Source organism: Falco peregrinus, chromosome 12 (assembly GCF_023634155.1).
Source record: "Falco peregrinus isolate bFalPer1 chromosome 12, bFalPer1.pri, whole genome shotgun sequence".
Taxonomy (NCBI): Eukaryota; Metazoa; Chordata; class Aves; order Falconiformes; family Falconidae; genus Falco; species Falco peregrinus.
In genome coordinates, this window is record NC_073732.1 from 19691048 (window position 1) to 19718243 (window position 27196).

A 27196-nucleotide genomic window follows, 5' to 3' on the forward strand; every position below is an offset into this window, starting at 1 on the left:
ATTCCCTTGGCCTTCCTTTAAGGCAGAGTTGTGCCTTCTAATAGTTCTATATTTCTTGCAGGGAGCATTTCCAGGAAACCTGCAGCTGGTGTTTGTCCTACGACCCTCACGCTTTATCCAAAGGACAATCGCTGACATTGGCATTAAACTCTATCGAGATGACTTTAAAATGAAGGTACCGGTAAGCATGCGCTTTTATTTTTGTCCACGTGTGTTCTCTATCTCCATGTCTGTAGTTCTTAGGTGTCAGCAATTTCTCATAACCCAGTAACTGAAATTTGATTGCAAGTGGCAGCTGGGGACTTTTATCTGGGTCTGTATGGTGTATATAGTAGTCATACCAAAGAGTTAATTACCAGTGGATGCTTCCTAATATTTAATAGATATGGCTTTAAACTGAAAGAGGGTAGATTTAGATTAGATATAGGGAAGAAATTCTTCACTATGAGGGTGGTGAGGCACTGGCACAGCTTGCCCAGAGCAGCTGTGGGTGCCCCATCCCTGGCAGCGTTCAGGGCCAGGCTGGATGGGGCTTTGAGCAACCTGGTCTAGTGGAAGGTGTCCCCGCCCATGGCAGAGGGGCTGCAACTAGATGATCTTTAAGGTCCCTTCCAACCCAAACCATTCTATGATTCTGTATTCCCATGTAGGTCAGTCTAGCTATAAAATGTGACTTGGATTTTAAGTATTGACTTCTTAACTTAGTGGAGCTATTCCCCAATGTAGTAAGAGGTAGATCTTGTCACCCTAGCAACAAACAAGTATTTAGGACTACAGAGCAGTGAAAGGCTAGGGCTGAATTCTGCTCTATTTTATGTATTATCCATGGGACCGCTGACAGTGCCCCTGTTAAGTGCTTGCATAGCATTGTGCATTATTAATGCCTTTTATGATTCCCCATGACCTCAAGATTCAAAGTTTAGGGTTTTTACTTCTTTTTATATGCACTTGGCATATGCTGTGCCTTGATGAGAATGCAGATTGAAGCAGGTTATCAATCCTGGAAGAGTTTAAGTTGTAGATTATTCTGTGAGAGCTCTTTTGGGAGTTCCTAGCTGCATGTTTGCCTGTGGTTTCCAAGTGTTTTATAAATAAACTTGAATCATGATTATTGATTCATAATAACCATGATTCATTCATTCAGGTGTTTCATCCTGGACCAGACTCATACTGTGTTCCACAATTACTTTACTGGAGTCATTCCATATGATTGTTTTAGATTTTGCTTGTGGTTTTATATTGTTTTGCAAAAGACCCATGGCTCTCCTCCAATGAAATCTAGCTCTGTTGATACCCAAGTTTGAAGTTCAGGTATTTGACACACTTCTTGCTTCTTTTGAAGTAAGAGACAGCGGCCCATTTATTACAATGCATATGGAAAAGGAACCTTGAACAGTCATTTGGTTATCGTGGATTAAATTGTAATGTTGAGTGTAGTTTGGCAAGGGTGGCTTTTTGGTAATTAAAATGCAAAATTGATGGAAAAATGTGTGTTTGATTACAAAACAGAATCTTTTAATTTTATAGCACCTTAAAAAAAATGGATATTCCTGTATTTAGTAAGCCATGATCTGTTACCATAGCAACTGTTGTACCAGTTACTGTAGTCCTGAAAGGGACAACTTCATCAAGGACTAGCATTTTCTAACAGTTCAGCATCTTCTATACTTTTAGCAGTTTGTTTGACAACAGTGTTGCATTTCAAATCCAACTTGAAATTATGGCAGTTGGAAGGGAGGTTAATTCTTGGCAGGAGTCAAGCACGGCATTAAGAATTATCTAACCAGCAGGAAAATGAAGGTATGAGTTTAGTTTCTGGTAGTCTTGGATGTTCAGATTTTGAGCCATCTTGGGTATGTCCACAGAGCTCTTAAAGAGCAGTCTTACAAAAACTAAGAGCATGATGTGCTTGCTGCTAGATCTGCCTGCCTCCTGTCGAGATATCTGTAGAAAACCTGTCAGATTTATATATAGGCTGTTCATATATGCCTGATTCTGTTATAAATTGCTTAGGGTTGTGCTAAAGGTGTCCTAAGTTCCTAGGTCTGTCATGCTCTCTGGAGGGGCCTTTCACCTGTGTTTGCAGCCCATCCTAAAAAAGACTGTCTGGGCATGCCCCAGTGTACCCCGATTTGAGAATGAGTAAGTGACTGAGAGCAACATCTATTTGTGCCCCTTGAAAATAGCATCCTACATGCCAAGCATGAGAACAGGGCCAGAGAGTTCTTGTCCCACGGGAGATATTCTTACTCAAGGAGTTAGGTATCAGCACCTATCTTTAATACCACCATCATCTTTTAAATTGTTTGAGTGTTGGTTGTTCACGTGGTGTGTTTGGCACTATGACATTAATGTCACAATTGGGCTGTGAGTGTGTTGCATTTCCTGTCACAACCATGAGTCAGTCAGGGCCAGGACACAAGCATTCAAAAGGGGCTTCAAGAATATGGTGTGGATTTGTTAAGGAAACATTTGTTAAAGAGTTTATCCGAACTATCAGACTGCAAATATGTTCAGTAAAATAGTTTTGCTGGGTTAAATCAACACTGGATTGAGTTGAAGCCAGAATATCAAACAGGAGCAGGAAATAAAGGCTGAAACAATAAGCCAGATGCAATAAGGAAATGCAGGATTTATATGATTTATTAACCTACAAGTTTGGTTAACAAAACCTCCTGAGGTAAAACTCTGTTGGAATAGTGAAATATCATTACCCAGGAGCAAGATACAGATACACCAGGGTTCATCTGAGATAAAATCTGGGAATTCCAAAGGAACACCCAGAGATTTACAAAGGGAACCTCCCATCTTGGGAACTGAATTAAAGCGTATTCGAAGTGTACACAAAATGCTGAATAACCTGTCTGTAGCAGGCACTTTGACCTTTGTAGACTGTGACTTTCAGATGACCTAACCCACCATGAAGCAACCTCACTGCAGCTCTGTGTTCTGTGCTGACTTGCTTATGCAGGCCCTCCTCTTTCTCCAGCTTGCTGAATGTGGCAAGAAGTGGAAGATGCTAATGCTCTGCAAGATTGGTTTCTTAGATGGAGGTTGGATTACTCCTAGGCTTTCTCCTGCAGAGATGCCTTCAGGGCAAAGACTTGTGCCCTGTTGGGTAGCACCACAGCTGGCAACATTAATAGACTTGTTTTGTGGCTCGTGCTGAGCATATCAGGTTAAAGCAAACATCTTCATAAAAGAAAAGTGCTTGAGAGTGTTCCTCTATAGTTTCAGTGAAGCTTGGAGTATGAAAAGATTTCCAACTTGTCAGCAACATTTCTGATGGGGAAGAGCTACAAAGCTCAAAGACTTACTATTGAATTGCAAAGCACCTTTGAGAAAGTAGTACATAGACTTCACATTCCAGTCTGAGGCTACTCCAAGATGATATAGTTCTTTGAGTTTTCTGGCTTTGATCATAACAAAACAGCATTTGGTAACACATCCAGGGAATATTTTTCCATTTAGCTTTGGCTGAGGTACCCTGTGCTTGCTTTGCCTCAGTTTCTTCACCAGCAAGGTCTCCTGGCCTCTGTGTTTAGAAGCGGGGTTCAAGGAGAAGATGAACTGCTGGAAGTGAAAAAAGAAGTCAGGGACTTCTTGAGAATATTCAATCCATACAGGTCCATGGGACCAGATGCATCTGTCACAATATTCTTGTATCCAAGATAGGATGTTAAAGTCTGGATAGGTGGACAACTAGACGGATTTAAAAACCAGTTGCATGATTGGGCTCATAAGGTGATGGTTAATGGGTCATACTCTTCCTGGAGGTGGGCAACAAGTGGGGTTGTGTCGTGATATCTGCTGCGACCTGCCCTGTTTAACATCTTTATCCATGACCTGGAAGAGGTGACAGTGTGCTGCCATCAAGTGTGCAGATGACACTAAACTGAGAGGAGCAGCTGGTACACTCAAAGACAGGGCCGCTGGAACATAAGCTCAAGGAATGGGCTGATGAGCATATTATAAAATACAAAAGGGACATATGCAAAGTCTTGCAGCTGGGAAGGACTTCCTTTCTCAAGAACACAACAGTGTGTATTGTTGACAACAATATAGGCTGTAGCCTGACTGTCTGGGGAGCAGCTCTGCTGAAGGGGACCTGGGAACTTGGTAGACGGCAAGCTGTATGTAAACCAGCAGTATGCGCTGGCAGCAAAGGAAGCTATCAGCATCCCACATTAACATCAACAGTATTAACAGAAGCACAGCCAGCAGGTTGAGACAAGCAATTATCCCCCCTTATCTGGCTCTCATTAGATGACATTGAAAATATCCTGTCCAGTTTTAGTTCCCTTGGTGCAAGAAAAAATATTAATCTGGGTTGAGGTCAACAGGGGGCCATCAAGAAGGTCAGGGCTCTGTAAGATGCTGAGAGAGCTGGGCTTGTCTAGCCTTGAGAAGGGAAGGCTTGGGAGGGTTAATATGACATAGCAGCAGCTTTCCAGTTCCTCCCAGCAGGTTACTGAGAGCATGCAGCCAGGTTGTGCATGGCAGTAGGACAAGAGATAACTGACATGAAGTGAAACAAGGGCTCGATATAAGGACTCGATATAAGAAAAAAACTTTTAACCACAAAGATAATCAGGCAGTGGACCAGACTGCCCACAGAGGCTGTAAAACCTCAGTCCCAGGAGGATAAAGCCCTGAGCAAGCTGGTTCGATCTCACAGCTGACCCAGCTTTGAGAAAGAAGTTGGACTAGAGACCTGAGGTTCCTGCCAACCTGAATTATTCTAGAATAATTCTGTAACAAAGATCAGCTAAAAATCTGTTCAGGTTTGTTCTCAAGGCTTTTCTTACAGCACTATCAGCCCAGAATATACATCTTCTTGCCTCCATACATCTATGCTCGTCTCATTGTCCACAGTGCGTGCAAGTGTACTTACCATGCTCCCTTAGAGCCTTCTAACAGTCGTAGCCAGTTATCCTTTCTTTAAGCGGCAGTGAAGTAATACATTTGACATATATTAAAGTCTAAGGCTTCAAATTTCTCAAGATGCTCAAGAAAAACATCTTGCTTTTCTGTTGCTGAAATCATGGTGTATTTTCTAGCTGTTAGAACAAGGAGATACATGTATTTGTTAAATATATATATATATGTTATTTGTGTAACCACTTGTGTTGCCAGATCTACAGTGGTTGCCAAAAGGTAATACTGCCTACCTGAAGCTGAATGCAAATCTGGTTTTGCTTTCATTAAGTAGGTCTAGTGGTAGGGAGACTCTTTAAAATAAGAAAATTGATTTAGGTTTGTCTCTCCTTTTTCTTTCATCATGGCCTAGAACAGAAGAAAGCCAGTGAACTCAGTGGACATACAGTGCCATAAAAATGGTACAACTGAAAGGAAAATCTTATTCTCAGTGGTCTCGTTTCAGCACTTCCCTGAATCAAGTGGTTGGTGTTGAGGAAGCTGTTTAACCTGCCTACACCTCCACTTCTCTATAAATAACTTGCCTAGAAAATATATAAATTATTTCATGGAAGTCTGTGTGAACATTATAAATACCATACTTTTGCTCTTGATGCACATGCAAAATGACTGCATCCTCAGCCTAGTAAGGAGCGAGATGATGTCAAATTATGGTTAGTTCAAGAATAGCCATGTACATATTGAGAAGGCAAAACCTAGTGGAACTAAACTATGGCTGTTACATGAACAAACATACACTGCCTATGGTGGGACTGCAGTTTGGTCATGCATGTTTAAGGCAAACCCAGATCCTAGGAACAATGATGAAAAGGGCTCATTATTTCTCTGTCTGTTGTGTTTGGATTCATTTCAGATCATCATGTTAAATTCTGTGTCTGATCTGCATGGCTATATTGACAAAAGTCAGCTGACACGGGAGCTGGGAGGAACCCTGGAGTATGGCCACAGTCAGTGGATACATCACCGAACCGTGAGTGTTGGTGTTGTTCTTTCAGATGTCTACACCCAGAATTGTCCAGATGAAAACCGTAGAGCAACCATTAAGCAACTTTTCAGCTGCATTTCAGCATACAGATTCTGCCAGGTACTCATGGAAAGAGGAAATCTATGACTCAAATAGAGAAAGGAAGATTCCCTAAAAGTTTATAACAGTAGTGGTAACATGTATCTCACCATTGGCCTAGACTAGGGCTCAACAGTGTCATAGTATTCTTACTCAGCAAGGCCCTTTGGCACATTCTTAGCTTTTGAATAATTGATGAGAATCCATAGGCCTTTGGTTCATGGTTGAAGCTGAACGCATGCTTTAGCACTTAATGGACTCAAAGGTCAGAATTCTCACTTCAATGATTCATTGTGTCCATGTTTTAAGGGAAGAAATACACTTAAGGCTAGTACTAGATTTTATTTTCCTTTGTTTTCATTCTCATGCTACATAAACATGCACTCCAGCTGGGTCTTATTTTGCATAACTGAAGAACACTTATTAATTGTATGAAGGCAGGAAGACTTTTTATTCTATTGCCTTTAAAGAAACTTGATACAGGTTTGATTGTTCCCTTTTTGGGTTGGTTAATACATTTCAGTGGCTGCTTCAAAACAATATAAACAATTCATTATGGCACCCCAAAAAGGTGACGGTTTACAAAAAACAGACCCCAAACTCTGGCACGTTAGCAGCCAAAATATTGTCTCATCCTACCTAAGCAAAAATGGGCAAAGCTGGGTCCTGATCCTGAATAAAGAATTAGTTTTCCAGAGGCTGTATGCAATGTTTGCATCTGTCTTTGTGGGTCTGCTTGGAAAACTGGTATGTTAGAGCTCACATCTAATTGGCCTCAATGTTTTGCAGTGTCCTGAGCAGCCTCGAGTTTGAGTCTGGGGTTGCTGACCTGCAGGCTAGGTCTGACACTCGGAAAAGAGCTTTTCTGAGGTGGCTTTGTTAAGTCAAATCACTTGTCACCTTCCTGCTATCATTTTCTGTGCTTTACTTTCCTTATAAAATTAAATTTTACTCTCCTTGAGAACCACTAAATATTTCAGGTTTCTAAATATGCAAACACAGAGTCTGAATTTCCTCTAACACTTGTTATGTTTATAGCTGTGTTGACTACAATAAGGTTAGAATTCAAGTGAGTGAACAGGCTTACATGTTAAGAGTATCAAAAATATGAAACTGTTCTTGCAGGAGGGGTGAGTCTAAAGGAATCATCTGTGTGAACTTTCAAACAGCTAAAGGTTTGAAAAAATGAGGGGGAGTAAAATGCGGCACAAGAAAGGCTATGTTGTTTGTCAATGATGGGAGTTTGCGTATTTTACCAAACGATGTATATATGCTTTACATAAATAAAAGCGAGCCAAGATTTGAGGTGTGTGGCTATGTAATCCCCAGATCTTTTGGTTAAATTTGTTTGAAAAACTTTTACCAAGCACGGAGACATGAAAAATACCCTACAGACATAACTTACGTATATGAAACAATACGTTACTCACACGCGCAGGAGGGTAGAGGCAAGCATGTGATGAAGCGAAACACTGATAAACTCACGGTGCATGGCGCAGCCAGCCAAGGAGTCTCTGCTGGATAAGAGGGTTGTCAGCAGGGAAGTGTCAGCCTTGAAACAACATGACTTTCAGTCTTGCTGAGCTATGGTCTTCATCCCCTCTCCTGCTTCTCATCATGTTCTCATATCTTGTCCTGCCAGTGCTTTTTTTCTGAAACGGCTTTAAATGGTTGCTGAATGGTAACGACACAGCAATCTCAATGCATTGTTCTTTGTTTCTGCTTTCTTATCTTGAATGGCTAGAAGCCTGTGAGCTTTCTTGCCCACAGAGTACAGTTTTGGCTTTTAGTAAGCCGCCTTTGGTCCTGAATGGCTCCATAAGTGTGACATTTCAACCAACTTTAATCCCATAGTTTCAGTGCTGAGAACAGCAGGCTACAGCTGCTAAGCAGTAAACCAGAGCCTATGTGGGTCTGTACTGCTTATGCTGAAAGCAGGCATGAATTTATGGGGGGAAAAAAGAGAAGAAGGCTATGAACTCGGCTAGCATTGCCTCATCTGGGGCATGTTTCAGATCACATACGTGGGATGTAATTTCTCTCTTCACCTTTTGAATGATGATCTACCTCCAGTTTGTTTTTCACTGAGCACACAGCATAATTTTAACTGTCATGGTTGCAAATGAGGGATTCCCATCGCTGCTGGAGAAGGGAATGCAACTTGCAACAACCATGTAGTGTTTGACTGGGTGTAAGAGCATCCCTAGTAGTGTTGACTGACTCAAGCCATTGGGTGGGTTAGATCAAAGAGTGTAAAGAACAAAAAGCTATACAGAACAATACAGTCCCTAAAGAAATTGGGACATGATAATGAAAAATCATCCCATGCAGTTAATTGCTACTAGGTAAAATGGTTTTAATCACATCTCACAAGTCTGAACAATATATTCTACTCTAAAGGCAGCATTGTTTTTAAGCCTTCCTCACTTCCCCTTTTGATTTTTGACAAGGTTTGTATTAGTGCACCAAAGTGATAAAGAAACAGCAATGCTCCAATTAATTTATGCATTTTAACTGTATTTGCAGTAAGTTGTCCTTGTATTGTACTAACATGAACAGATGGGAGGGAGTGCCTGCAATGCATCTTGTACAGATAGGCAGGACGGAGATGCACATTGCCTTCCCCCTGGCTTCTGAAAGATTGCTGCTGAGTGAACAATGGCTGTGTAAATATAAATGTAAAAAGGCTTTGCCCTATACACTTTCAGAGTTTCCTCAACTTAAATAAAGCCTTAATTAAACATCTAAACACAGCAGAATTTCCTAGCAAGCACAGGCAGAGGATCTAAAGTTCCAGTCCTGGCTTTGAAACTTATGTCCTTTGTGGTTTCATTATGTCTGTAAAGCTCTGGGAGTTCCCCGGCTGGTTCTTTGAGATGACAATACTTGTAGGCCTGTGAAAAGATCATTTGTGACACAGGATTTAATTTATAACTTTTAGTATATCCACCCAAAGAAAGGCAACATGGCCCGCTTTACCGGCATGTAATACTTGCAGCACAGTGTGCCTGAGGGACTAAGTAAGCACTGTTAAAGGGTTATGGGTAAATAACCAGTCTGTGACTTTATGCTCTTGCTTTTCCAGGCTATTGAAAACTTTGCAATGACAGTAAAAACAACAGCACAGATGCTACAGACCTTTGGAACAGACCTAGCAGAGACTGAACTTCCCAACGATGTGCAGTGCACAGAAGAGCTCCTCTGCACACACACTGATCACCATAGCAAGCTGAAGGTGAATGTTGTCTCATGACAGCTCCATCAGCATAATGTATGACTTTTTGAGTTAACAAAATTTTCTGCCATCATTTGGGAGTCCATTGTCTGGAAACTACTGAACAGGAGATAAACCTGAGTTCAGGAGGTCGATTTGATTCAACTATGAAAAAGGGTTTCTTACAGCTTCAGGAGTGATAGAACAGGGAAATATCATTTCTACTGTATGAGAAGTTGTGATGGGATCACATTTGGAATAGCATGGGCGCTGACGAAGAGTTCATCAGAAAGGATGAACTCAGACGGGAGCAGTTGTAGAGAATGTCTGTGAGGATAATCCAGGAATAAACAGAACGATCTAACTAGATGATGACTAGTGTTTTGTTTTTGGTTTTTTTTTTTTAAATAAAGTTGGGGCAAGTTTAGCTTTGCAGAATAAGGCTCAGAAAAAAAAACATTACTGCTGTCAACAAACACCTGAGGTTAAACAGAAGAGAAAAAATACTACTTAAGCTATATTAGCACAAGAACAATTTTTACGCAAGAAGTGTGCAGTGATGTGGGGACTCCTCAGATGACGTGTTAATGTTTGAGCCTCATTATCCTTTTCATTGCTCATCTTCCATGTTAGAAAGACACCTTCTTCTGTGGGTGACTCCTTGATAGCTGACATACTGTGGCTCAACACGTCACAATGTTGTTTACAGAACTGAATGATCTGCAGCACACATTCAATTTATGGTATAAAAATTCATTCTGCAAGTTGCCTGGTCAAGAGTACAATCTGCTTAGAATTTATATACGATTCCTTTTTTCAGAAATATATCTACTATTCAAAGTGAATAGATTTAGTCTCTGCCTTTCTAGAAAAATTTGGTAAGCATTTATATTTTGTTCCAAGTATTTAATACCTATGAAAGAATTCTCCTTTAGTATTACTATATTGTCCATCTAAGAGATGTGAGTGTTGTCAAAGTACATATAATTTGTTTGGCTTGTTTTTTTCCCTCAGGATGAGCTGAAACTAGCTGTGAAGCAGGGGGCCACCCTACTGACATGCATTAGGGAGCCAGTCACCCGAAGTGCCAACAGCAAACTCAGTCCAGATGAACTGGAAAATGTGGCAACAGTAGAAAGGTCAGTGAAGCTAGATTACCTTGTGCAAGTTGCTAATTTATTCCTAAGAAATGCAAGTGTAATGTTAATGATTTAAATATTTGAGTTATAAATTCCCACTGGTTCAGCTATTTGGGATTTTTTTTGGTCGGGTAACTCAGAAGGGAAAAACTTTGAGGAAGTTACTTGATTAAACTGCCAAGGCAAGTTCAAACAAGTCCTCAATTTCTTAGGATTTTTTGTTGGACCACTAACTACCTGGCTGAAGACTTAGTGTGGGACTTACTTTGCCCATATGCATCCTCCAAACTTCTATGCCTAGTTGGAAAGTGTCATCTGAATTCACGTGAGATGGGAGGGTGTTTGTGCATGCCTGTGGAAACACTGGGAGAGGAACAGATGAAGATGATGCTCTGAAACATACTTCACAGCTGCACAGAGGAGAGCAAAAAAACCCTATTCCTTCCTACAATGCTAGTTATTACCATAAAGCTTTTAGTCACCATGTAGAAGTTTCTGCTTTGCCACATGATGCAGTGGAAAGAGAAATGCCATGCTAGTATTTCAGTGTGTCTGCATTCACTGGGAACAAAGCTGCCAAAAGTAAAGCTGAGCTGATATTTTTCACTGAATACTTTAAAATCCTTTAAACAGTCATCCCAAAGGAATTTGCGAATTCATCTTGAATGCAACAACTAGCTTTGATTAAAAAAACCAACATTTTTCAGGGATAGATTAAAAACAGATTTTTTTTTTTAGAGGAATAGGAGGGAGCTACTGATGTTTGCCTCAGTAACTTCATTCCAGCACTCACTGGGCTTGTAGGAGATAAGGCCTTGTCCCCTGCTCTGCCCAAAGAGTGTCCATCTATTGAAATATAGGATATTCAGAGAATACTTCCTTTTAATTTTTTTCCTGTTTAAACTGTTCTACTTTGTAATGTAATTAATAGACTATTGAGAGACTGTGAGGATGACTCAGTAGTCTAGTGTCATTTTACTTAAGATGTATGACACCTTGATACTATTTTCTTTGCCAATAAATGTTTCATTGTTTACACAAAGTGAAACAATGTCCATGGAAGGCATTATGAGCTTCTAACCTATTGTTTTTAATGGACTGGGAAAAATTATTCAGTCCTTGCCTATTTCTGGTGGGAGAAGAAAATGAAGAAGTTGTAGAGTTCTGCTTTAAACGTTCCTTGAAACAACAATAGCATTATATTAAATCTGCATTAGCCTGGGGTGAACTAGGTGGAACTAGAAGAAGAGCTGGGTGGAAGCTAGGGAGAGATGGCTGCCTTTGGCTGCCAGCACATGGAACAGCTCTGTGCTCCTGTCGTAAGTCAGGAGGCAGGACTGCCTGCCACAGTGGATCAGCTGGCACAGTGGATCCATGCAGCTGTCATTCATCACACTCATGTCATTCTTTTTTTTTTTTTTTTCCATTCTCTTTTGCTTAAGGGGAAGTTGGTACAGATCCTTCTTACAAAAGAAATGAACTATAGGAAAGTAGTAAGTTATTTTCATTTTAATTTCTTAACAGGTTGTTGGCTCAGTTGGATGAAACAGAAAAGGCTTTTGATCAATTTTGGACCAAGCATCACCTAAAACTAGAACAATGCCTGCAGCTTCGACACTTTGAACATGATTTTAGAGAGGTATTTCATCTGTTCATTCTGTCTAGCCTTCTCTGGTACAAACAACCCAAAAAGGAGATTGGGAGAGAAGCCCTTCATTATGAAATAGCAAGTGGATATTCAAAAATTAAATTCTTGACAGCTATCAGATATCTTACAACATTTGAATAAGGCACAGTGAGGAAAGTGAGAGCCTGTTATGCCAAAATGTGAAACACCAACTTCTTGATAACATCACACACAAATGAAAAATGATTGATCAAATATCACTTCTGTGATGGTAAATTGCCGATTCCACCAGAGTCATATAATCATAGGATGGTTTAGGTTGGAAGGGACCTTAAAGACCACCTGCTTCCAACACCCCCACCATGGGCAGGGACACCTTCCACTAGACCAGGTTGCTCAAAGCCCCATCCAGCCTGGCCCTGAACGCTGCCAGGGATGGGGCACCCACAGCTGCTCTGGGCAAGCTGTGCCAGTGCCTCACCACCCTCATAGTGAAGAATTTCTTCCCTATATCTAATCTAAATCTACCCTCTTTCAGTTTAAGATCGTTACTCCTTGTCCTATTGCTGCAGGCCCTACTAAAAAGTCTGTCCCATCTTTTTTATAAATGCCCCTTAAGTATTGAAAGACTGCTCTAAGGTGTCCCCAGAGCCTTCCCTTCTCCAGGCTGAACAACCCCAACTCTCAGCCTGTCTTCCCAGGAGAGGTGCTCCAGCCCCCTGATCATCTTTGTGGCCTCCTCTGGGCTCACTCCAACAGGTCCATGTCCTTGTTATGTTGCAGGCCCCAGAGCTGAACACAGTGCTCCAGATCAATGAAACAAGTTCAGAAAGCCCGGCTGTCAGCCCAGAGGCTGGGGTAATACAGATTCTGGAGTAATATAGACTCTAGAGTTACAGGTCTTCAAAACTGTGTGGGCCTAAATGGTGAGAAGCACTGTAACTCTTTGAAGAATAGTTGATTTGTTGCATTATTCCTTGGGTTTTCAATTTTGGATGTTATTTCTTGGTTTTTCTATTTTGGAATGAGCTGAAAGACTAAATCAGAGGTGTAGACTCTTCTAAAAGATGTAGGCAAATGTTTAGAAGCCATAGTTTTGTTACTGTTTTATAAGTATTTTGTGATGGGTCTTTGGGTGCAGGTTTTTGGTGTGGTTTTTTTAAATTTTTATATTGTTTTTTAGGTAAAACTGGCCTTGGATAATCTCATGGAAGCACAAGCAGCTTTTGCTGACATTGGAGACAGTGTGACTCGAGTGGAGCACCTCCTAAGGGAACAGAAACAATTAGAAGAGAAAGGACAGGTTTGCACTCAATGTAGTATTCTAGCTGCTATAGGCATGATCTTCTAGACACTTCTCTGTCACTGTCCTTACATCATGCTTATTCATGTCTCATGAGTCATTATTTTAAATAGCAAAACTCAGATCCTAATTTCCAGAAACCAGGGTTGTTCAGACTGGTAGTTCCAGTTCGTTACTTGGAAAGCTAGAATCCAGTTCAAAAACTGGTATTTCAGACCAGAAAAGGTTATGTCCATCTTTAGAATCTGAAAAGCTCAGAACACTTCACAGGTTAACTTGGCCAGGTAACTTTTAAGATCATTCTATTCAGACTCGTAGCAGTTTGAGGAATACCTGTGCCTTCCAATAAACACCTTTCTTTTGCAGACATTTGGACTTTGTAATTCCATCAGCTGGTCAGCTGTGATGTACATCAAACTTAAGTGTTATTAGAAAGCATTGAACAATGAGTAAGTTAAATCAGAGGAGGATGCACATGATCAAAGGTTATAGTAACATGTGATGTGGACAATGGAAGGAAAATGCATGATGTACTGATGTGTGCTCTATTCCTGTTGGCCACCTCTCATTTAATTCTATTGTGACTAAGTTTATTAATTGTAGTCAGTCAGTAGGATCTGAAGAGTTTTCCAAAATATATCTTGGAACAAAAATTAACTAAAGCATTATAAACATCACAATTAATGAGTGAAAAAAAAAAATTTACAGTTTTTCTGATTACTGGGAACTTTGCAGGAAAAAAGACTTGTATAATAAATGTGCCCAGTATGTGGAAAAAAAAGGTGGCATGTGCTCACATAATCACAGTTACCACAGAAAGCTTAAAGATGGAAGAGACCTCTGGAGGCCATCTTGTTCAATGCCTCTGCTCAAGCAAAGAAACCTAGAGCAGGTTGTCCAGGTGGTCTTTTAATATCTTCAAGGAGGGAGACTCCACATCTCTGGGCAACCTGTTCCAGTGCTCGGTCACCCTCACAGTAAAAAGGTGCTTCCTGATGTTGGGATGGAGCCTCTTGTGTTTCAGTATACTCACTGACAACTAAGTTGGTCTTTGGTATAAATATAAAGTAAGACATATCAGATAAATTAATATCCCAAACCTTCACCTGCAGGCTACAGCCGGGATTACAGAGGCGGATTAGTTTTATTACACATGTCATTTTAAGATCTAGCTTTGGATTTCTTTCTCATTAATTTCACAGGAACCTTTGGAGAAGGCCCAGTCTCTAGCTCTCCATGGAGAACAGCTCATCCAAAACAACCATTATGCAGTTGACTCCATTAGACCAAAGTGTGTTGAACTCAGGCGTATTTGTGATGACTTTACCAATGAGACCAAGAAAAAGTGTGATATTTTGGGAAAGTCTCTTGAGCTTCATAAGCAGTTAGATAAGGTGAGTGAACCTTCTTGGGTAACAGCCCAGGTGAGGTTCTACTGAAAATGAAAGTTTTTATATGCTCAGGTAATTTGGATGAAGAGAAAAAGTTGGGGTTTTTTTTCCCTCCATTTAATTCAGAAACTGTTACTATAAAAATGGGAGCAGTAGCTTCCCATAATTACGGTCTTTAAGTGATGAAAAGTAGAAGATAAAACTAAGGAAAAAAATTGAAATAGGCCTAAATTTGAAAGGGGAATCAAATGTATTACAGTGCTTAAAAATTACTGTTTTCCCTTTCAGTTTAACAGTTTTCACTTTCTTATCTAGCTAGAATAGCAAGCTAAGTGCTTCGGGAATGTCTGCATGCTATTACAGCTACATCTGAAACAGGAATTACTGAAAATTTACGGTAAAACCTGCTTTGGAGTATTTTTAACTAAGTTTTATAGGCCTAAGAAGTTTCGGGGAGTTTTGATATGCTTCAAATACTTGTTTCGGGTTTTGGATAATTGGGTGACTGAACACTGAAATGAAGGTAGTACAGCTGACAGATTCGATTTGCAGCAACCATAGTAACACTTCTGTTTGCTCAGAATATTTTTACTTTACATATTACTGGACCATCTAGCCCAGGACAACTGAACTTAACTTGCTATTGGTTCTGTGTATCTAGGTGGGGTGACTTATGGCCAGGAACTGTTGGGTGCTATGAAGTCCTTTAGGGCCACGTTAGGCCAAATGCATATTTCGTGGAGTAAAAGCAACACCTCACAACATGGACTGTCAGTGATGAAGTCTTTCTTGCCCCGTTTTTCTCTAAAGGCAAGCCAATGGTGTGAAGCTGGGATCTACCTCTTAGCTTCCCAAGCTGTGGACAAGTGCCAGTCACAAGAGGGAGCTGAAACTGCACTCGTTGAAATTGAGAAGTTCCTGGTAACGGCTAAGGAACATCAGCTCTCTAACCCGAAGGAGTTCTACAATCAGTTTGACATGATCCTCACCCCTGAAATAAAGGTAAAACCCGTCAGATATGCGTGCACTGATTTAAAATTTCAAAATTACCAACTGCCTTGTACATGAGAGCATACTTGGCTATATATTTGAGTCTGCACAAATATGCCAGTTTCCCTACACCAAAAGGGCATAGAGGTGAACGCTTAGGGCAATAAGTTTTATTCAGATGGGTAGTCATGGGACATGTGATTTTTCTTCATAGTGCTATAAAGACTGCGTGACCTACTCAGTGAAACAAATCTGTGTGAGTGCATGGGCTGGGTTGCAGTAAACTGCAGCACATTATGATCTTCAGGTCTAGTCTGAATCTGAGTAACAGAAGTTCTTTCTTAACTTGCTTAGTGCAGCACTGACAACCATCTGTTGTTTGCCTTTTCTTTACCTAGGCCAATGCCCAAAGAATTCTACAAAAACTAGAAGATGTACAAGAAATGTTTGACAAGAGGCAAGTAAGTCTAAAGAAGCTGGCAGCCAAACAGACCCGGCCAGTACAACCTGTTGCCCCGCATCCTGAATCTTCCCCAAAGCGAGCATCACCAAAGATTACCAGACCAGCAGGAGTAGGTAGGCCATGCACACCTGCTTTCAGATACGCACCAATGTTTTGTTCACATAGTCATGTTTAAATTTTGTTGCCACCATGAAGACTTGATGTTCAGTGTCAGCCTTGCAGGCCTAGCTGTTAAAAACAAATGTGAAATATCTGTCACTGCAAACATACAAACAAGGATGAATAAAAAAAAAAATTCTGGCTTCTCTTCCTGGGCCTAATCTACAGGGTACATTTTTACACTGTTTTTCAGTATGTCTTATAGTGCAAACTCTTGAAAACCCTAAACAAAAAGCATGAGAACCTCTTTTACATTGCATGTACTCTAGTGTGAATATTTGGCTTTAAAGGGTCACAATCCCTCGAGTTTTAGTCAGATACTTGCAAAGGTTAAGGGTTCGTTAGCAACACTGACTTGTTTGTGCAAATTTTCGTTTTTCCCTCTACATAACTGTTTATTCACTTTCTAGTATTGTCCTCTACTAACTATAAAAGTTGAACATTGCTTGAGTTCAGAATTTATTGGAAGTTTCTTACTTGAGATGAGGATGTGCCTTTAATCAAGATAGCTATTTTCTGCAGAAAGAACATGGATGAAGCCAATTTGAAACAGTGCATCCTGGAGACCAGCTACCCTGTACTTGGTGGTGGGAAGGGGTTGTCCCTTTTCAGTAGAGATGCTTATAAGAAACTAAAAAATGGAACCTTAGGGCTTTTTAAAAGGGGAATCTTTAGCAAAGAGCCTTGAAAAAACTAATTTGCATGAAGAACATGCAATAAACTTTGCTTTCTCAACAGGAAGATTAGGATGGCCAGTAGCCTGATCACTTTGCTTTCTAGGCATGTTATCACAAGGTCACACAAATGTCCCTGTCATTCTTCTCTGCTCCCCAGCACTCATCTTTCCTTGTCAAGGGAAATCATTGTCATCAGTTACCTGCCAGTCTGACATCTGTACTTTTTTTTCCCCCCCAAAACCATGCTAGTTGTGTTCTTAACATTGAGTTGCTACCTCAAGTTTCAGCTTCACTACTGGCTTAAGGCAAGCAGGGACCACAATGCCTTTGAAGGGGTCCTGCTCTGCCGCTCACACGTCCTCCAGCCATGTGTTCCCCTCTTGCACTGTTGTTGGCAGTCAGTTAGCTGTATAAGTTGTGATTTACCTTGAAAACTCAACGATCAGACTGCAAAAATGTAGTAGTTGGTTTTCCATTGCATGAGTTACAAAAACGCAGGGACCTCTCAAGATCACATTGCCCAACCATCTGCCCAAAGCAGCACTAACTTTGAAGTTGATCAGATTGTTCACTGTGTGGCCACTAGTGCTGAAGCAGAAGTTGCAGAAAAAACAGGGTTATGGGGTCAGTAGGTCAGAGCCGGTTAGTCCCTGCTAGTGGTAGTACAGTTTTAGAATAGTTTTCAGCTATCATGTAACTGCATCTTCAGGCTAAAAGCTAGTCTTGCATTTCTGTTTATGCATGCAGTCACTGCTTGTGTTTCTCAAACTTTCTTGTCACTTTAGAGCACTTGCAGATTTTTTAAATTAAACTTTTGGCACAAACAGAATCTTAAAGAATAGTCGCTAGGACATAAATGACAATGCTTGTTCATACTGCCAATCCCATACTATCAGCTCTTTCACAGAAAATTGTGAGATGCTTCCTTGCTTCTGACCCTTGCATTGCAGTTTCCTGTTATACAAACAATACAGGATAACTGTGACAAGGATTAGATAGCCTCTGATGTCCTGTTGCATGTTAATAGGTAGATGAAATTTATTTTAAAATGTTACTCCATTTGTTCTCTGAGGAGATGCAAAGTGCAACCCAGTCTTGTTCAGACATTGGTAAGTAGACTGTAACATCTCATTCAGATTTTTTGTGCCAGAAGGTGATTGACCTAGAGTACCTCGGTACAAAAACAGAAGTCCCTGACTGTCTACAGCTTATCCTGGGGCTCAGAAAGTTACTTTAACTGCTGTAAACAATACATGGATCTTTACATATACTGTGTAATGGCATCCTTTGTGTATTATCCAATTGTCTGCTACAAAGAGTTATACTTAAAATTTTCTGAGCGTCCTTCCCCTCAGAATGCCAAAGTACTTGGCAAGTACTGGTGTTTAAACCCCTGTTTTTTTTCAGAAAGAAAACTGAAGATAAACTGATAAACACAGATAAACTGATTCATCAAGGGGTTTCACAGTCTGAGTCTGAAATGTGGCTGAGAATAGAAACAGGGACAGTGAGTCCTATTCCAAGCCTTGAAAATGAGGCTGTGAAATTCTGCTCTTCTTGAAGCTACCCTCATTTGGACTTTCCTCTGTGTCCTTTCTTCACACGTTTACAGGATCAATGCAATATCAGCGGGTTTTTTTAGAAGAATTGAGTACCATCTTAGAAAAATGAGAGAGGCTAAGAGCACCTTCTTGAAACGTATTGTAACTCATTGTTATTTGTTACCAGGACGTACCTGAATATTTCGAACAGCTTGCAAAACAGAATACAGCTACGGGAAAATACCATGTTCCTAGTCTGTGTAAATACAAAAGCAAGCAAAGGCAATACAATATGGTAAACAGACATAGAAGACCAGAAAGGAAGGCTTTTGTCCCCAGGCAGCAGATGTAACAATACCATGGCAGCCTTGCAATGGTTGTCTGTGAAAGGAAAAAAGTTACGTTTGTTCCAGAATAGATTTTGTTTTGTTTTGTTTTTACTTGCTGACTATCCGCTCCCCTAAAAAGGACTGGTAGGGAAAATTCAATCCAATTCAGGGTGCTAATGGAAAAATCTTAACAGATGTGAAGGCTCAGGCATGAAATACTCCATTATTATAGCTGTGCCACTCTTCACTTTACACGGACATAATCATTAGTGCATACAGGCAGAGCTGATACCATGTATGAGAGAAAGGGCAGAATTCTATCAGGGAAACAACTGTGACAGTTTCTTATGTCTATGTCCTTATGGTGTTTGATCACTCTTGGAATAGTCTTAGCTTAGTAAAGATCCAGAAAGGCAGCTCAGAGCTGCACTGTAAACTCTCCCTCACCCAATGCTTTTCTGTGGGTTGGAAATTCTGAAGCAAAATTTTAATGTCATCCCATTTGTGCTTGAACCTTTCAGTTTCACAAAAGAGCTTGTAAATTTTGCAGGGACAGGCCTGTTCAACGTTGAAAAACTGCTACTGGAATTATCGTGATGCTCAAAAGTCTATGGCAGCTGGACCTGGTGTGCATTTTAGCTGTGGGAATCTGCTTAAATGTTACTCACAGATCAACCCAGAAAAGGCAGAAAACTGCTGACCCTTTTGTAATAAATGCCTTGAAAATATTTTAGTAGTATATACGACACCTTATTTTAAGGAGAACTCTCTTTAGTCCCAATAGAAGCTGCTTGAATATTGCTAAGGGCTAAAATTGTCCCTGCATCTGTTGGGAGGAAAGAAGTGACACTTGATGGAGAAATTCCTTTGCTCTACTTCACTTTTGAGGGTATCATTTTTTGTGATTTGACTACGTATTTCTGGTCTGTATTTCTGTACAAAACTCCTTAGCTGAAGTGAATTGGCATAGCTCCACAAAATCAAGTCCTGCAGGCTAGCATTGCCCACAGGCTGTCAGGCAGAGTGGGATAAGCCACAGAACTGTAAAAGATAATACGAGCTATTCGGGATGGATGACTGTAACTAACAGTTCTCTATTTTGATTGTAATTCTCCCAAACTCCAAATCTTTGAAATGAAGCTTTCCCAAAGGCTATCTTCTTCAGCCTGATGTTTTCTTGGAAAACTTCAGTAAAAAATTATTTTGGCCATCTCAGTGAACAAGGCTAGGAAAATTGTCTAGCTTTAGTTACCTTTGTGGCAAGAACTGGAACATGACAATACAAAATAGTTTTGTCCTTTCCTAAAGTGTCCAGATTTGGCAGAATTATAAGCACTTGGGGGACAAAAAAAAATATCTCAGTTCAAACATACTAATTAGGTATGAACTTGCTACACTCTGGCTTCTATAGTCTTACTTCCTTTGTTGTCAGCAAAAATCTTTGGAACCCAGAGACAAAATATGTTTCCTATCCCCTGCACCACTTGTTTCCTTACAGTATGATCTTGCAGCATCTTAAGTAAGGCCTGCTTAATGCAAGGCTGTCACAGTCTCCCTTTCTACTCTTGTCTTTGCCCACACAGCAGCGCATTTCTGACTGTGCTTTCCCCCAGTACTTCTGGTTACCTAGCCAGGGGAAACAAAGGAGGGAACTGAAAACTGTCACTGAGGTGGTGGGGTTGTTCTGTTTTGGCTAGTTCAGCTCCTCATTGTCTAGTTCCCTGAACTGCAGTGCTGACAAAAAAAGAAGGGAAAAGTATATGGCCAAAGGTTGGGAGGACAGGGAGAAGTGTACCAGACCCAGGTCAGATGGGTTTCAGCTGTTGTGGAGTCAGCCCTGAAACTGTGACTACTTACTGCTGCTTTTACTCGTGATGACATGGGAAATAGAAGCTGGTGCTGTAGGTGTAAAGGTCTCAACCCTGTTAAAAACACACGTGGGTGTTAATGTGATTCAACTTACTAAAAACAACCCCCTCAAAATTGCACTAACTTGTGCAACTACATAAAGAAATCTACACTGGAAAAAGCAGTAAAAGACTGAAATCAGAATTACTGGGCAGGGCATGTATCCTCGAACACAGTTAGTGGCATGTAATACTCACTAACCTGAAAATTCAGTTCTAAAAATGTCAGGTTGGTCTCCCACAGTAGTGTATTCTCTTGATCTTTATCTATGGAACTCAGATGTCAGTGTGGTTGATAACAGCCTGTTACCTCTGAGAAGTGTTGTGAAAACAGCTCAGTAAATATTTATGAAGCACTTGAATTGTAAAAATGATTATTAGAAAAAAAAAATTATTTTCAGAGCAGGGACTGAAATACCATACGGATAGTAAGGCTCTGGGCCCCCACTGAGAAATACAGATAAATCAAAATAGTGAATAGCTACTCATGAATTGTTTTTGATTCCATGCACTGCATGAAACAAGGATTCTTAGAGGGGGGTGGGCCAAGATACCTTAGCTGCAAACGGGCAAAATTAGGGTTGCACATGCAGCTTTGCTTCTGGCATCTCCTGTCTTCTAAATGCTGTAAAATATTCACCTAGGGATTTCTTTGTGTGCAACATAAATGTGAAGTACAGGAGCAGAGATGTCAAAGTTTCTGTGAGCTCATTAAGCAAATAACATGTTTAACAGCACATTGCACATAAAAAATCCATGACTCACCCTACAAACATCTCATAAGGCCAGCTTGGATCATCAAATTCATATGGAGAACACAGCTAGAGCCTTTTCAGTTCCTTAAATAACAAAATTTAAACTGGTTCAATCTCAGTTAAATATGTACTACTGCTCATTGGATCTATTCCAGCATTCCTCACAGTCACTAGTGCATAACGCTCACTAACTAATAACATCTGGATAGAGGATAAAAGAATGTCTTGCAAGAGTCTGGGGATGTGTGCAGGAGAAGTGAGGCTGCAGAGATTAGCTGACTCAGAAAAGATGGTGCATATGATTTTCATTAATGGTTTGGGGAAACCACCAGTTTCTATAGTTCAAGATATTTCTATATATGAAGTAGAGAAAAGGAGAAGATGCTTTCAATTGTGCAGCTGTAGGGCTGCTATCACGCTTGGGCTACTCTTGAGGAAACCAAGTAGTCTGTCTCCTTGTAGAACAATACTCCATGTACAGGGGCCTTGCTGTATGCTTCTTATATGGGTAGATTTTTAGGGGGCTTGATAGCAATTTTGCTAGAGCAAAGAAGTATAGATTACATTGCTAAGAATGGAAAAGGCTTTCTGTATTAAGCCATTAAATGATAAACCCTTAGGTGCTCTGGTGTTTCTTTAGCTGCCTAAGCGTGCTGTTTTGTCATCACCAGCATTCAAAACAACTATTAAGGCATTATCTTCAAACTCATGTTCCTGTGGTACAGCATGAACTGCAAGCCCCGATAAACAGTTTAGCAGACTAGTTGCTTCCACACCTGTTCTTGACAAAGGACTTTGTTTCTGCTTTAGGTGATTTGTGAGAATGCACAAACTCTCCTGCAGAAAACAAATGGGGAAGCATGTGGTTGGGAAATTCACACAAGACCTGAATGTAAAGCATGGTATTTAAATCTGAGGGGGGCTTTGAATGTCTTACAAGTGTTGGGGGTGTGTCATAACCCTTGACTCTACCGAGTCTGTGTCTCTTGCTGGTTAACAAGTTACATGTACTCTAGCAGGAGCAAACTTGAGGCCAATGCCCAGATGGACTAATTCAGCTGTCTCTGAGCACGCGGGAGCTGTGTACTGTTCTGTTTGCGCCTCGCTGTGTGATGCAGCCCCCGCCGTGAGAGACAAACACCTGAGAGATGGTGCCTGTACCCTGCCATGCAAGAGCAGGGTGGGGAACTGGGTGAAACCACATCCTTTCCTCACAAGCAGCACAGCAAGTTGTCCTCACTGAATTTGTTTCAGTCTTGGAGTGGCGGGGAGACTGCAAAGCAACATTGAGCACATGAGTTTATCTCCTTTCCTAGAAACTTCAGAGATAGTACAGCCCACATTACCATTTGTTGTAGGCTAGTAGTAAAACAGTAATTCCATATTTATCATGCAACTTGTTCATAGAAAAACTAGTGAGAAGTACTAAAGCCCCATATGAAAAGGACAGGGGTGCTCCAGGTGAATGCAAGTGATAGACCCAAACCCTGCTCTACGGTAAATATCCTTGCAATAAACAGTTTACCTTTGCATACAATGCCTTTTAACATTTGTTTTAAAAGCAGCATTGAGCAATTTAAAATATTGAGTTCAAAATGAAATCTTCATTACTCATTATCCAGAGGAGTGCTGTGAAACAATAGGGTGAAAACAACCTTGATACCCTGTAGACCTTAGATTGCTTATAGATATAGTTTTCCTTTGTGTTCCTGTACTTTGTTCTTTCAGTAGGCAGTTGAACACTGTAACTTTCAGCTTCCTCAGCAGTACAGTACAGTGATGACCTTGAAACGTCCAACTGTACAGAATTTTATAAGGGAGTTTCCCTTATAAAATCCTTTCAGTTCCATAGTAATTAGTGCAATAATTATTGGCAGGTATTTGAGCTGTTTCTTTCTATATTGCTCCAGAAACTACTTGAGTGTAGTGACACGCAGCAGTCTCTGAATATGGGCCAGTCTATAACTGAAAAATACTCTGGAGCATAACTGAAAACAGATTGCTTCCTGTTTTCAATTCATTTCTGGGTCAAATTTGAAGGGGAAAATTTGCTGTATCAATCTGAACCAAATTCATCTCTGAAATATAAGCAGTTGGAGTTGATTGTTTTCTTATCTTCTCCCTGCTTCTTTCCTGAAATATGTTATACCGATGACGCTAATAAACTAAGCTAATAAAGTGACCCGAGTAATCTGCTGCTGGATCAAAGAGGATCTGCTCTTGGGCTTTTTGTGAATGTCATCTTTCACTTACACTGTCCAGTGTTCTTTTTCCTGGATCACCTACATCTGTCTCAAGTTTGTAAGTTGTGATCCAAACATCAGTCATAACAATTACCACGTTTTCTGCTGACTGCTTTCATCCAGGATCAGTATCAACCATCCCTTCAAGCTAAAGTTTTCTTATTAATAAACAGGTCAAACAGCTTGGTATTACTGACTGCTGTTCTAAGCAAAAGTTCTTAAGTTTCCTAAAATTACTTTCTTTGCTTCCATTCCTTTTAATAATACATCCAGTATATATAAAACTTGGGAATTGACTTTGTAGAGCAATGAACTCTGATTTAGATAGGGTAACTGGTATTCAGGAGTGTTTGTTAAGTGTGTGGGGAAAAGCATGAAAAGTCTCAGTTTTCTATAACTGAATCAGGATTTTTGTGATCAAGTCCTGTATCTATTTTAATGCTGATTTTTCGAGGTATAAATAGGATATAGTTGGGAGAAGCTCCAGAAGAGACTGTTGTTCAGTGTGACAGGTATGATTGCAGCCTGTGTCTTGCCAAGATGATGCTAGATGAGCATTTAAGGCTAAATAAAATCTTCTGGATGCATTAGTATGGAAAAAAGTGAATTTACTGATGATTGTAACCACTTTACTCAGGGATTCACAGGGAAAATCAGAAAAGGGCCTGTTTGAAAATTTATCAAATAGTTGATGAAGGTTGGTATTCTGGTTTTGCCAATGGTAGAAATCATCCTCCCTGCAGATTAGAAAGGTATGAAGAACTTTGACAATAAGGTCAAATAGCTTTTATTTGCTCTATCTTGCTTTTTTTCCCCTCCCTTAGTTTCAGAATGTCAATACACCACTTTTTAGGTGAAATAACAATATTGTTGAGACAACAGTTACTACTTCATGGAAAGCTTTCTTGGGGATGGGGAAAAAGGCATCTGTTGAAAGCAGTGCTCAATCAAAACCATCCCCCTGCTGTATATTCTGAAGAGAGTGATGGAAGAACCAGAGTTGACATTTTGCATTTCTACTCAGTCCTGGGAACTGTAAGAATCTTCTACTGGTCAATTATAGCTGTTGGTGGCTGCCAGACTTTGCTGTTCTTTAGAAGAAACTTTCTAATATGGAGTCATTGTGAGGAAGTAATAGGCATGACATGGACATTACCAAGTCTTCATGTCATTCAGCATGGGATAAACCCAGGAAGATTCAGGAAAGAGTTAGAGAGAAGCTGCTTTAATTAATTCTCTTCCCAGCTGCACAATAAAACACACAGGTGGTTGAAAACACACAGGATAGAAGAAATGTCAGCTTCAGTTGTTCTGTCTATGAAACTGATTTTCTTAACTGCATATAATTTGGGGTATTTTGATGCTTCTTTTTTTTGCCTTTACGTTAAAAGAATAATTTAATGACAAAGGCAGTTGAAAATTTGTTAAATGTGTTTCTTTTTTAAAAGTGTTGAGTCCTCTCCTACATGAATCTTTTGCTACTGTGGCTGCCTCATTCAAAGATGTCTGCATCTTTTTTATTGTATCCCTCAGCTTCTCCCAGAGAAGAAGAAAAAGTTATTGGTGACCACCAAGACTGTAAACTCCTCAAAACATTAAACTTGGTGAAACCATCTTAAACAATGTTACCAGATGCATTTGAAAACACCAGCTTTTATTTTTGAAAAAGTTCTTGTTCTGTGAGAAAGTTTTCCCAGAATAAAACTAAAAAGGACTTAATCTCAGAATTACAACAATTTTGTTCTTTGTTGCCTGACCCGGATTCTTTCATTATTTCATCTGGTATTCATATTTGTTTTTATCATGACATGCATGGTTGCCTGTATCAATTCAGCAACTAAGAACACGGAGAGCACTGTTTGCCTCATACTCACATAACATGCACTGTGAACTCAGGATCAGTTTAAAATAAAGATACAAACTGTAACAGAGATTATTTTTCTACTGAAGCCAAATGCATTCCACTCAAGCCAGATGTATGATTCCCCTTCTCATAATTCATTCTAAACCTTTTCTCTGGGCAGCAGTCTCATGAGAAGCAGTTATGTTATTAGGGATGATTTTCTCTGACAACTCACTGTCAACTGGTTTACAGAGCCTGTAAGGCCCAACAAACCTGACAAGACAGAGCATATTCTAAAATAATCTCCCTGGATTCACTGTCATTACATACATGGTCACAGTTACCTGTTGAACACCTGTATGATTACTCTTTTGAGACTTGTTCACATGATGAAACCTTATAGGGCACAATTCCTTATGATCTGACATTAGCAAACTGTTACCAGAACCAAACTTTCTTCTCTTTGGGAGCTCACACAAGCAATACCACCTGAGCTGAAAAACCATGCAAATGAAAATTACCCAATTGTTGATACAGCTGGTTACGTTTGCCTGTGCTACGCTAAAGATGGTTGGCAGGAAGGAAGCCAAACCGAAGCAGTCATTACGGTGTGGGCTGTAGGTGTCAATTCAAGACACAGCAGAGCACGGAAGAACATAGCCCATCCCTTGTGCCAGCTGGTCCTTCACCTCTGCAGCCACAACCCAGGTCTCCGTTACCACTGATGTGACAGGATGTTTGCTCATTGCTTTTATTACAAAGTAGGATTTCAACTTTTAGCACGCATTTTCTAATGTTACTTTCTTTTTGACTCCTTCAGCTACCAACAGGAGGTCCACAGAAATTTCCTGCCCTCCTAAGACCATTTCTGAAGTAGAGTTATCAAAAAAGAAAAACATTAAGAAGAGTAAAGGTGGAATTAAGGTAGGTGTATCTGTGTTTGGGGGACATCCCATATTGTGAAAGAACTCAAAACAATATAAATAAAAGATTTACATATTTATACTTAGAATTAAAGAACTGAACATTTAGAATAATTCTCTGGGGTTTTTTACACTTCATGTTGCAGTTTGAAAGTTACTCTGATGAGTGTTAAAGATTTATGCTCAAGTACATAGAAAAAACAAGTTATACTGCAGCAGAAATCACTTTCAAAGGATGAAAGAGGAAATGTGGAGTTAATGTCCAACAATAATACATTCAAGTGCATCCAAAGTCCTTCCTTATAGCATATGAACTATTCTGTTTCTAAAACTAGAATCTTATTCTAGCTCCTCTGAAGTTACGTGTTATGTTCCAGGTTTCACCAAGTTATGTATTTTCCCTGATTTCTAAGGGTAACATGCAAAGGAGGGAATACTAGATGCTTAATACTTCAAAACTGGCCAACCAAAAAACCTGTAGAAAAATTCCACTGTTGCTTGTTGCTGCATGGGCAAGTAAGGTTCAGGGAAATGTATTTTGCTTTTGTGTCTCTGTGATATTTGTAGCATTGTTGTTTCTGCAGCAAGATTCTGTTCAGGACTCCTTGGACATCCTTATCCTTTCCTCCCTGTTCCCAAGCCTGACAGCATTTAAGAGCCCTGCCATTACAGCAGAGTCTTGTTTGTTTAA

General features: G+C 40.1%; 1 protein-coding gene across 6 annotated transcripts in view; it reads left to right on the plus strand.

The window, feature by feature from the left end:
* MCF2L2 (MCF.2 cell line derived transforming sequence-like 2) overlaps nt 1–27196 on the plus strand; it is a 181237-nt gene that overhangs the window by 61567 nt on the left and 92474 nt on the right. For 5 of the 6 annotated variants that reach the window (XM_055817346.1, XM_005235543.3, XM_027783979.2 and 2 more), the window contains exons 5-14: nt 62–181; nt 5792–5908; nt 9087–9236; nt 10230–10354; nt 11879–11993; nt 13165–13284; nt 14487–14678; nt 15486–15677; nt 16064–16241; nt 26403–26506. In XM_055817346.1, coding sequence (XP_055673321.1) covers nt 62–181; nt 5792–5908; nt 9087–9236; nt 10230–10354; nt 11879–11993; nt 13165–13284; nt 14487–14678; nt 15486–15677; nt 16064–16241; nt 26403–26506 — 1413 coding nt within the window. The remainder of the gene's footprint in view (nt 1–61; nt 182–5791; nt 5909–9086; nt 9237–10229; nt 10355–11878; nt 11994–13164; nt 13285–14486; nt 14679–15485; nt 15678–16063; nt 16242–26402; nt 26507–27196) is intronic. The other variant, XM_055817345.1, reaches the window with a different exon arrangement.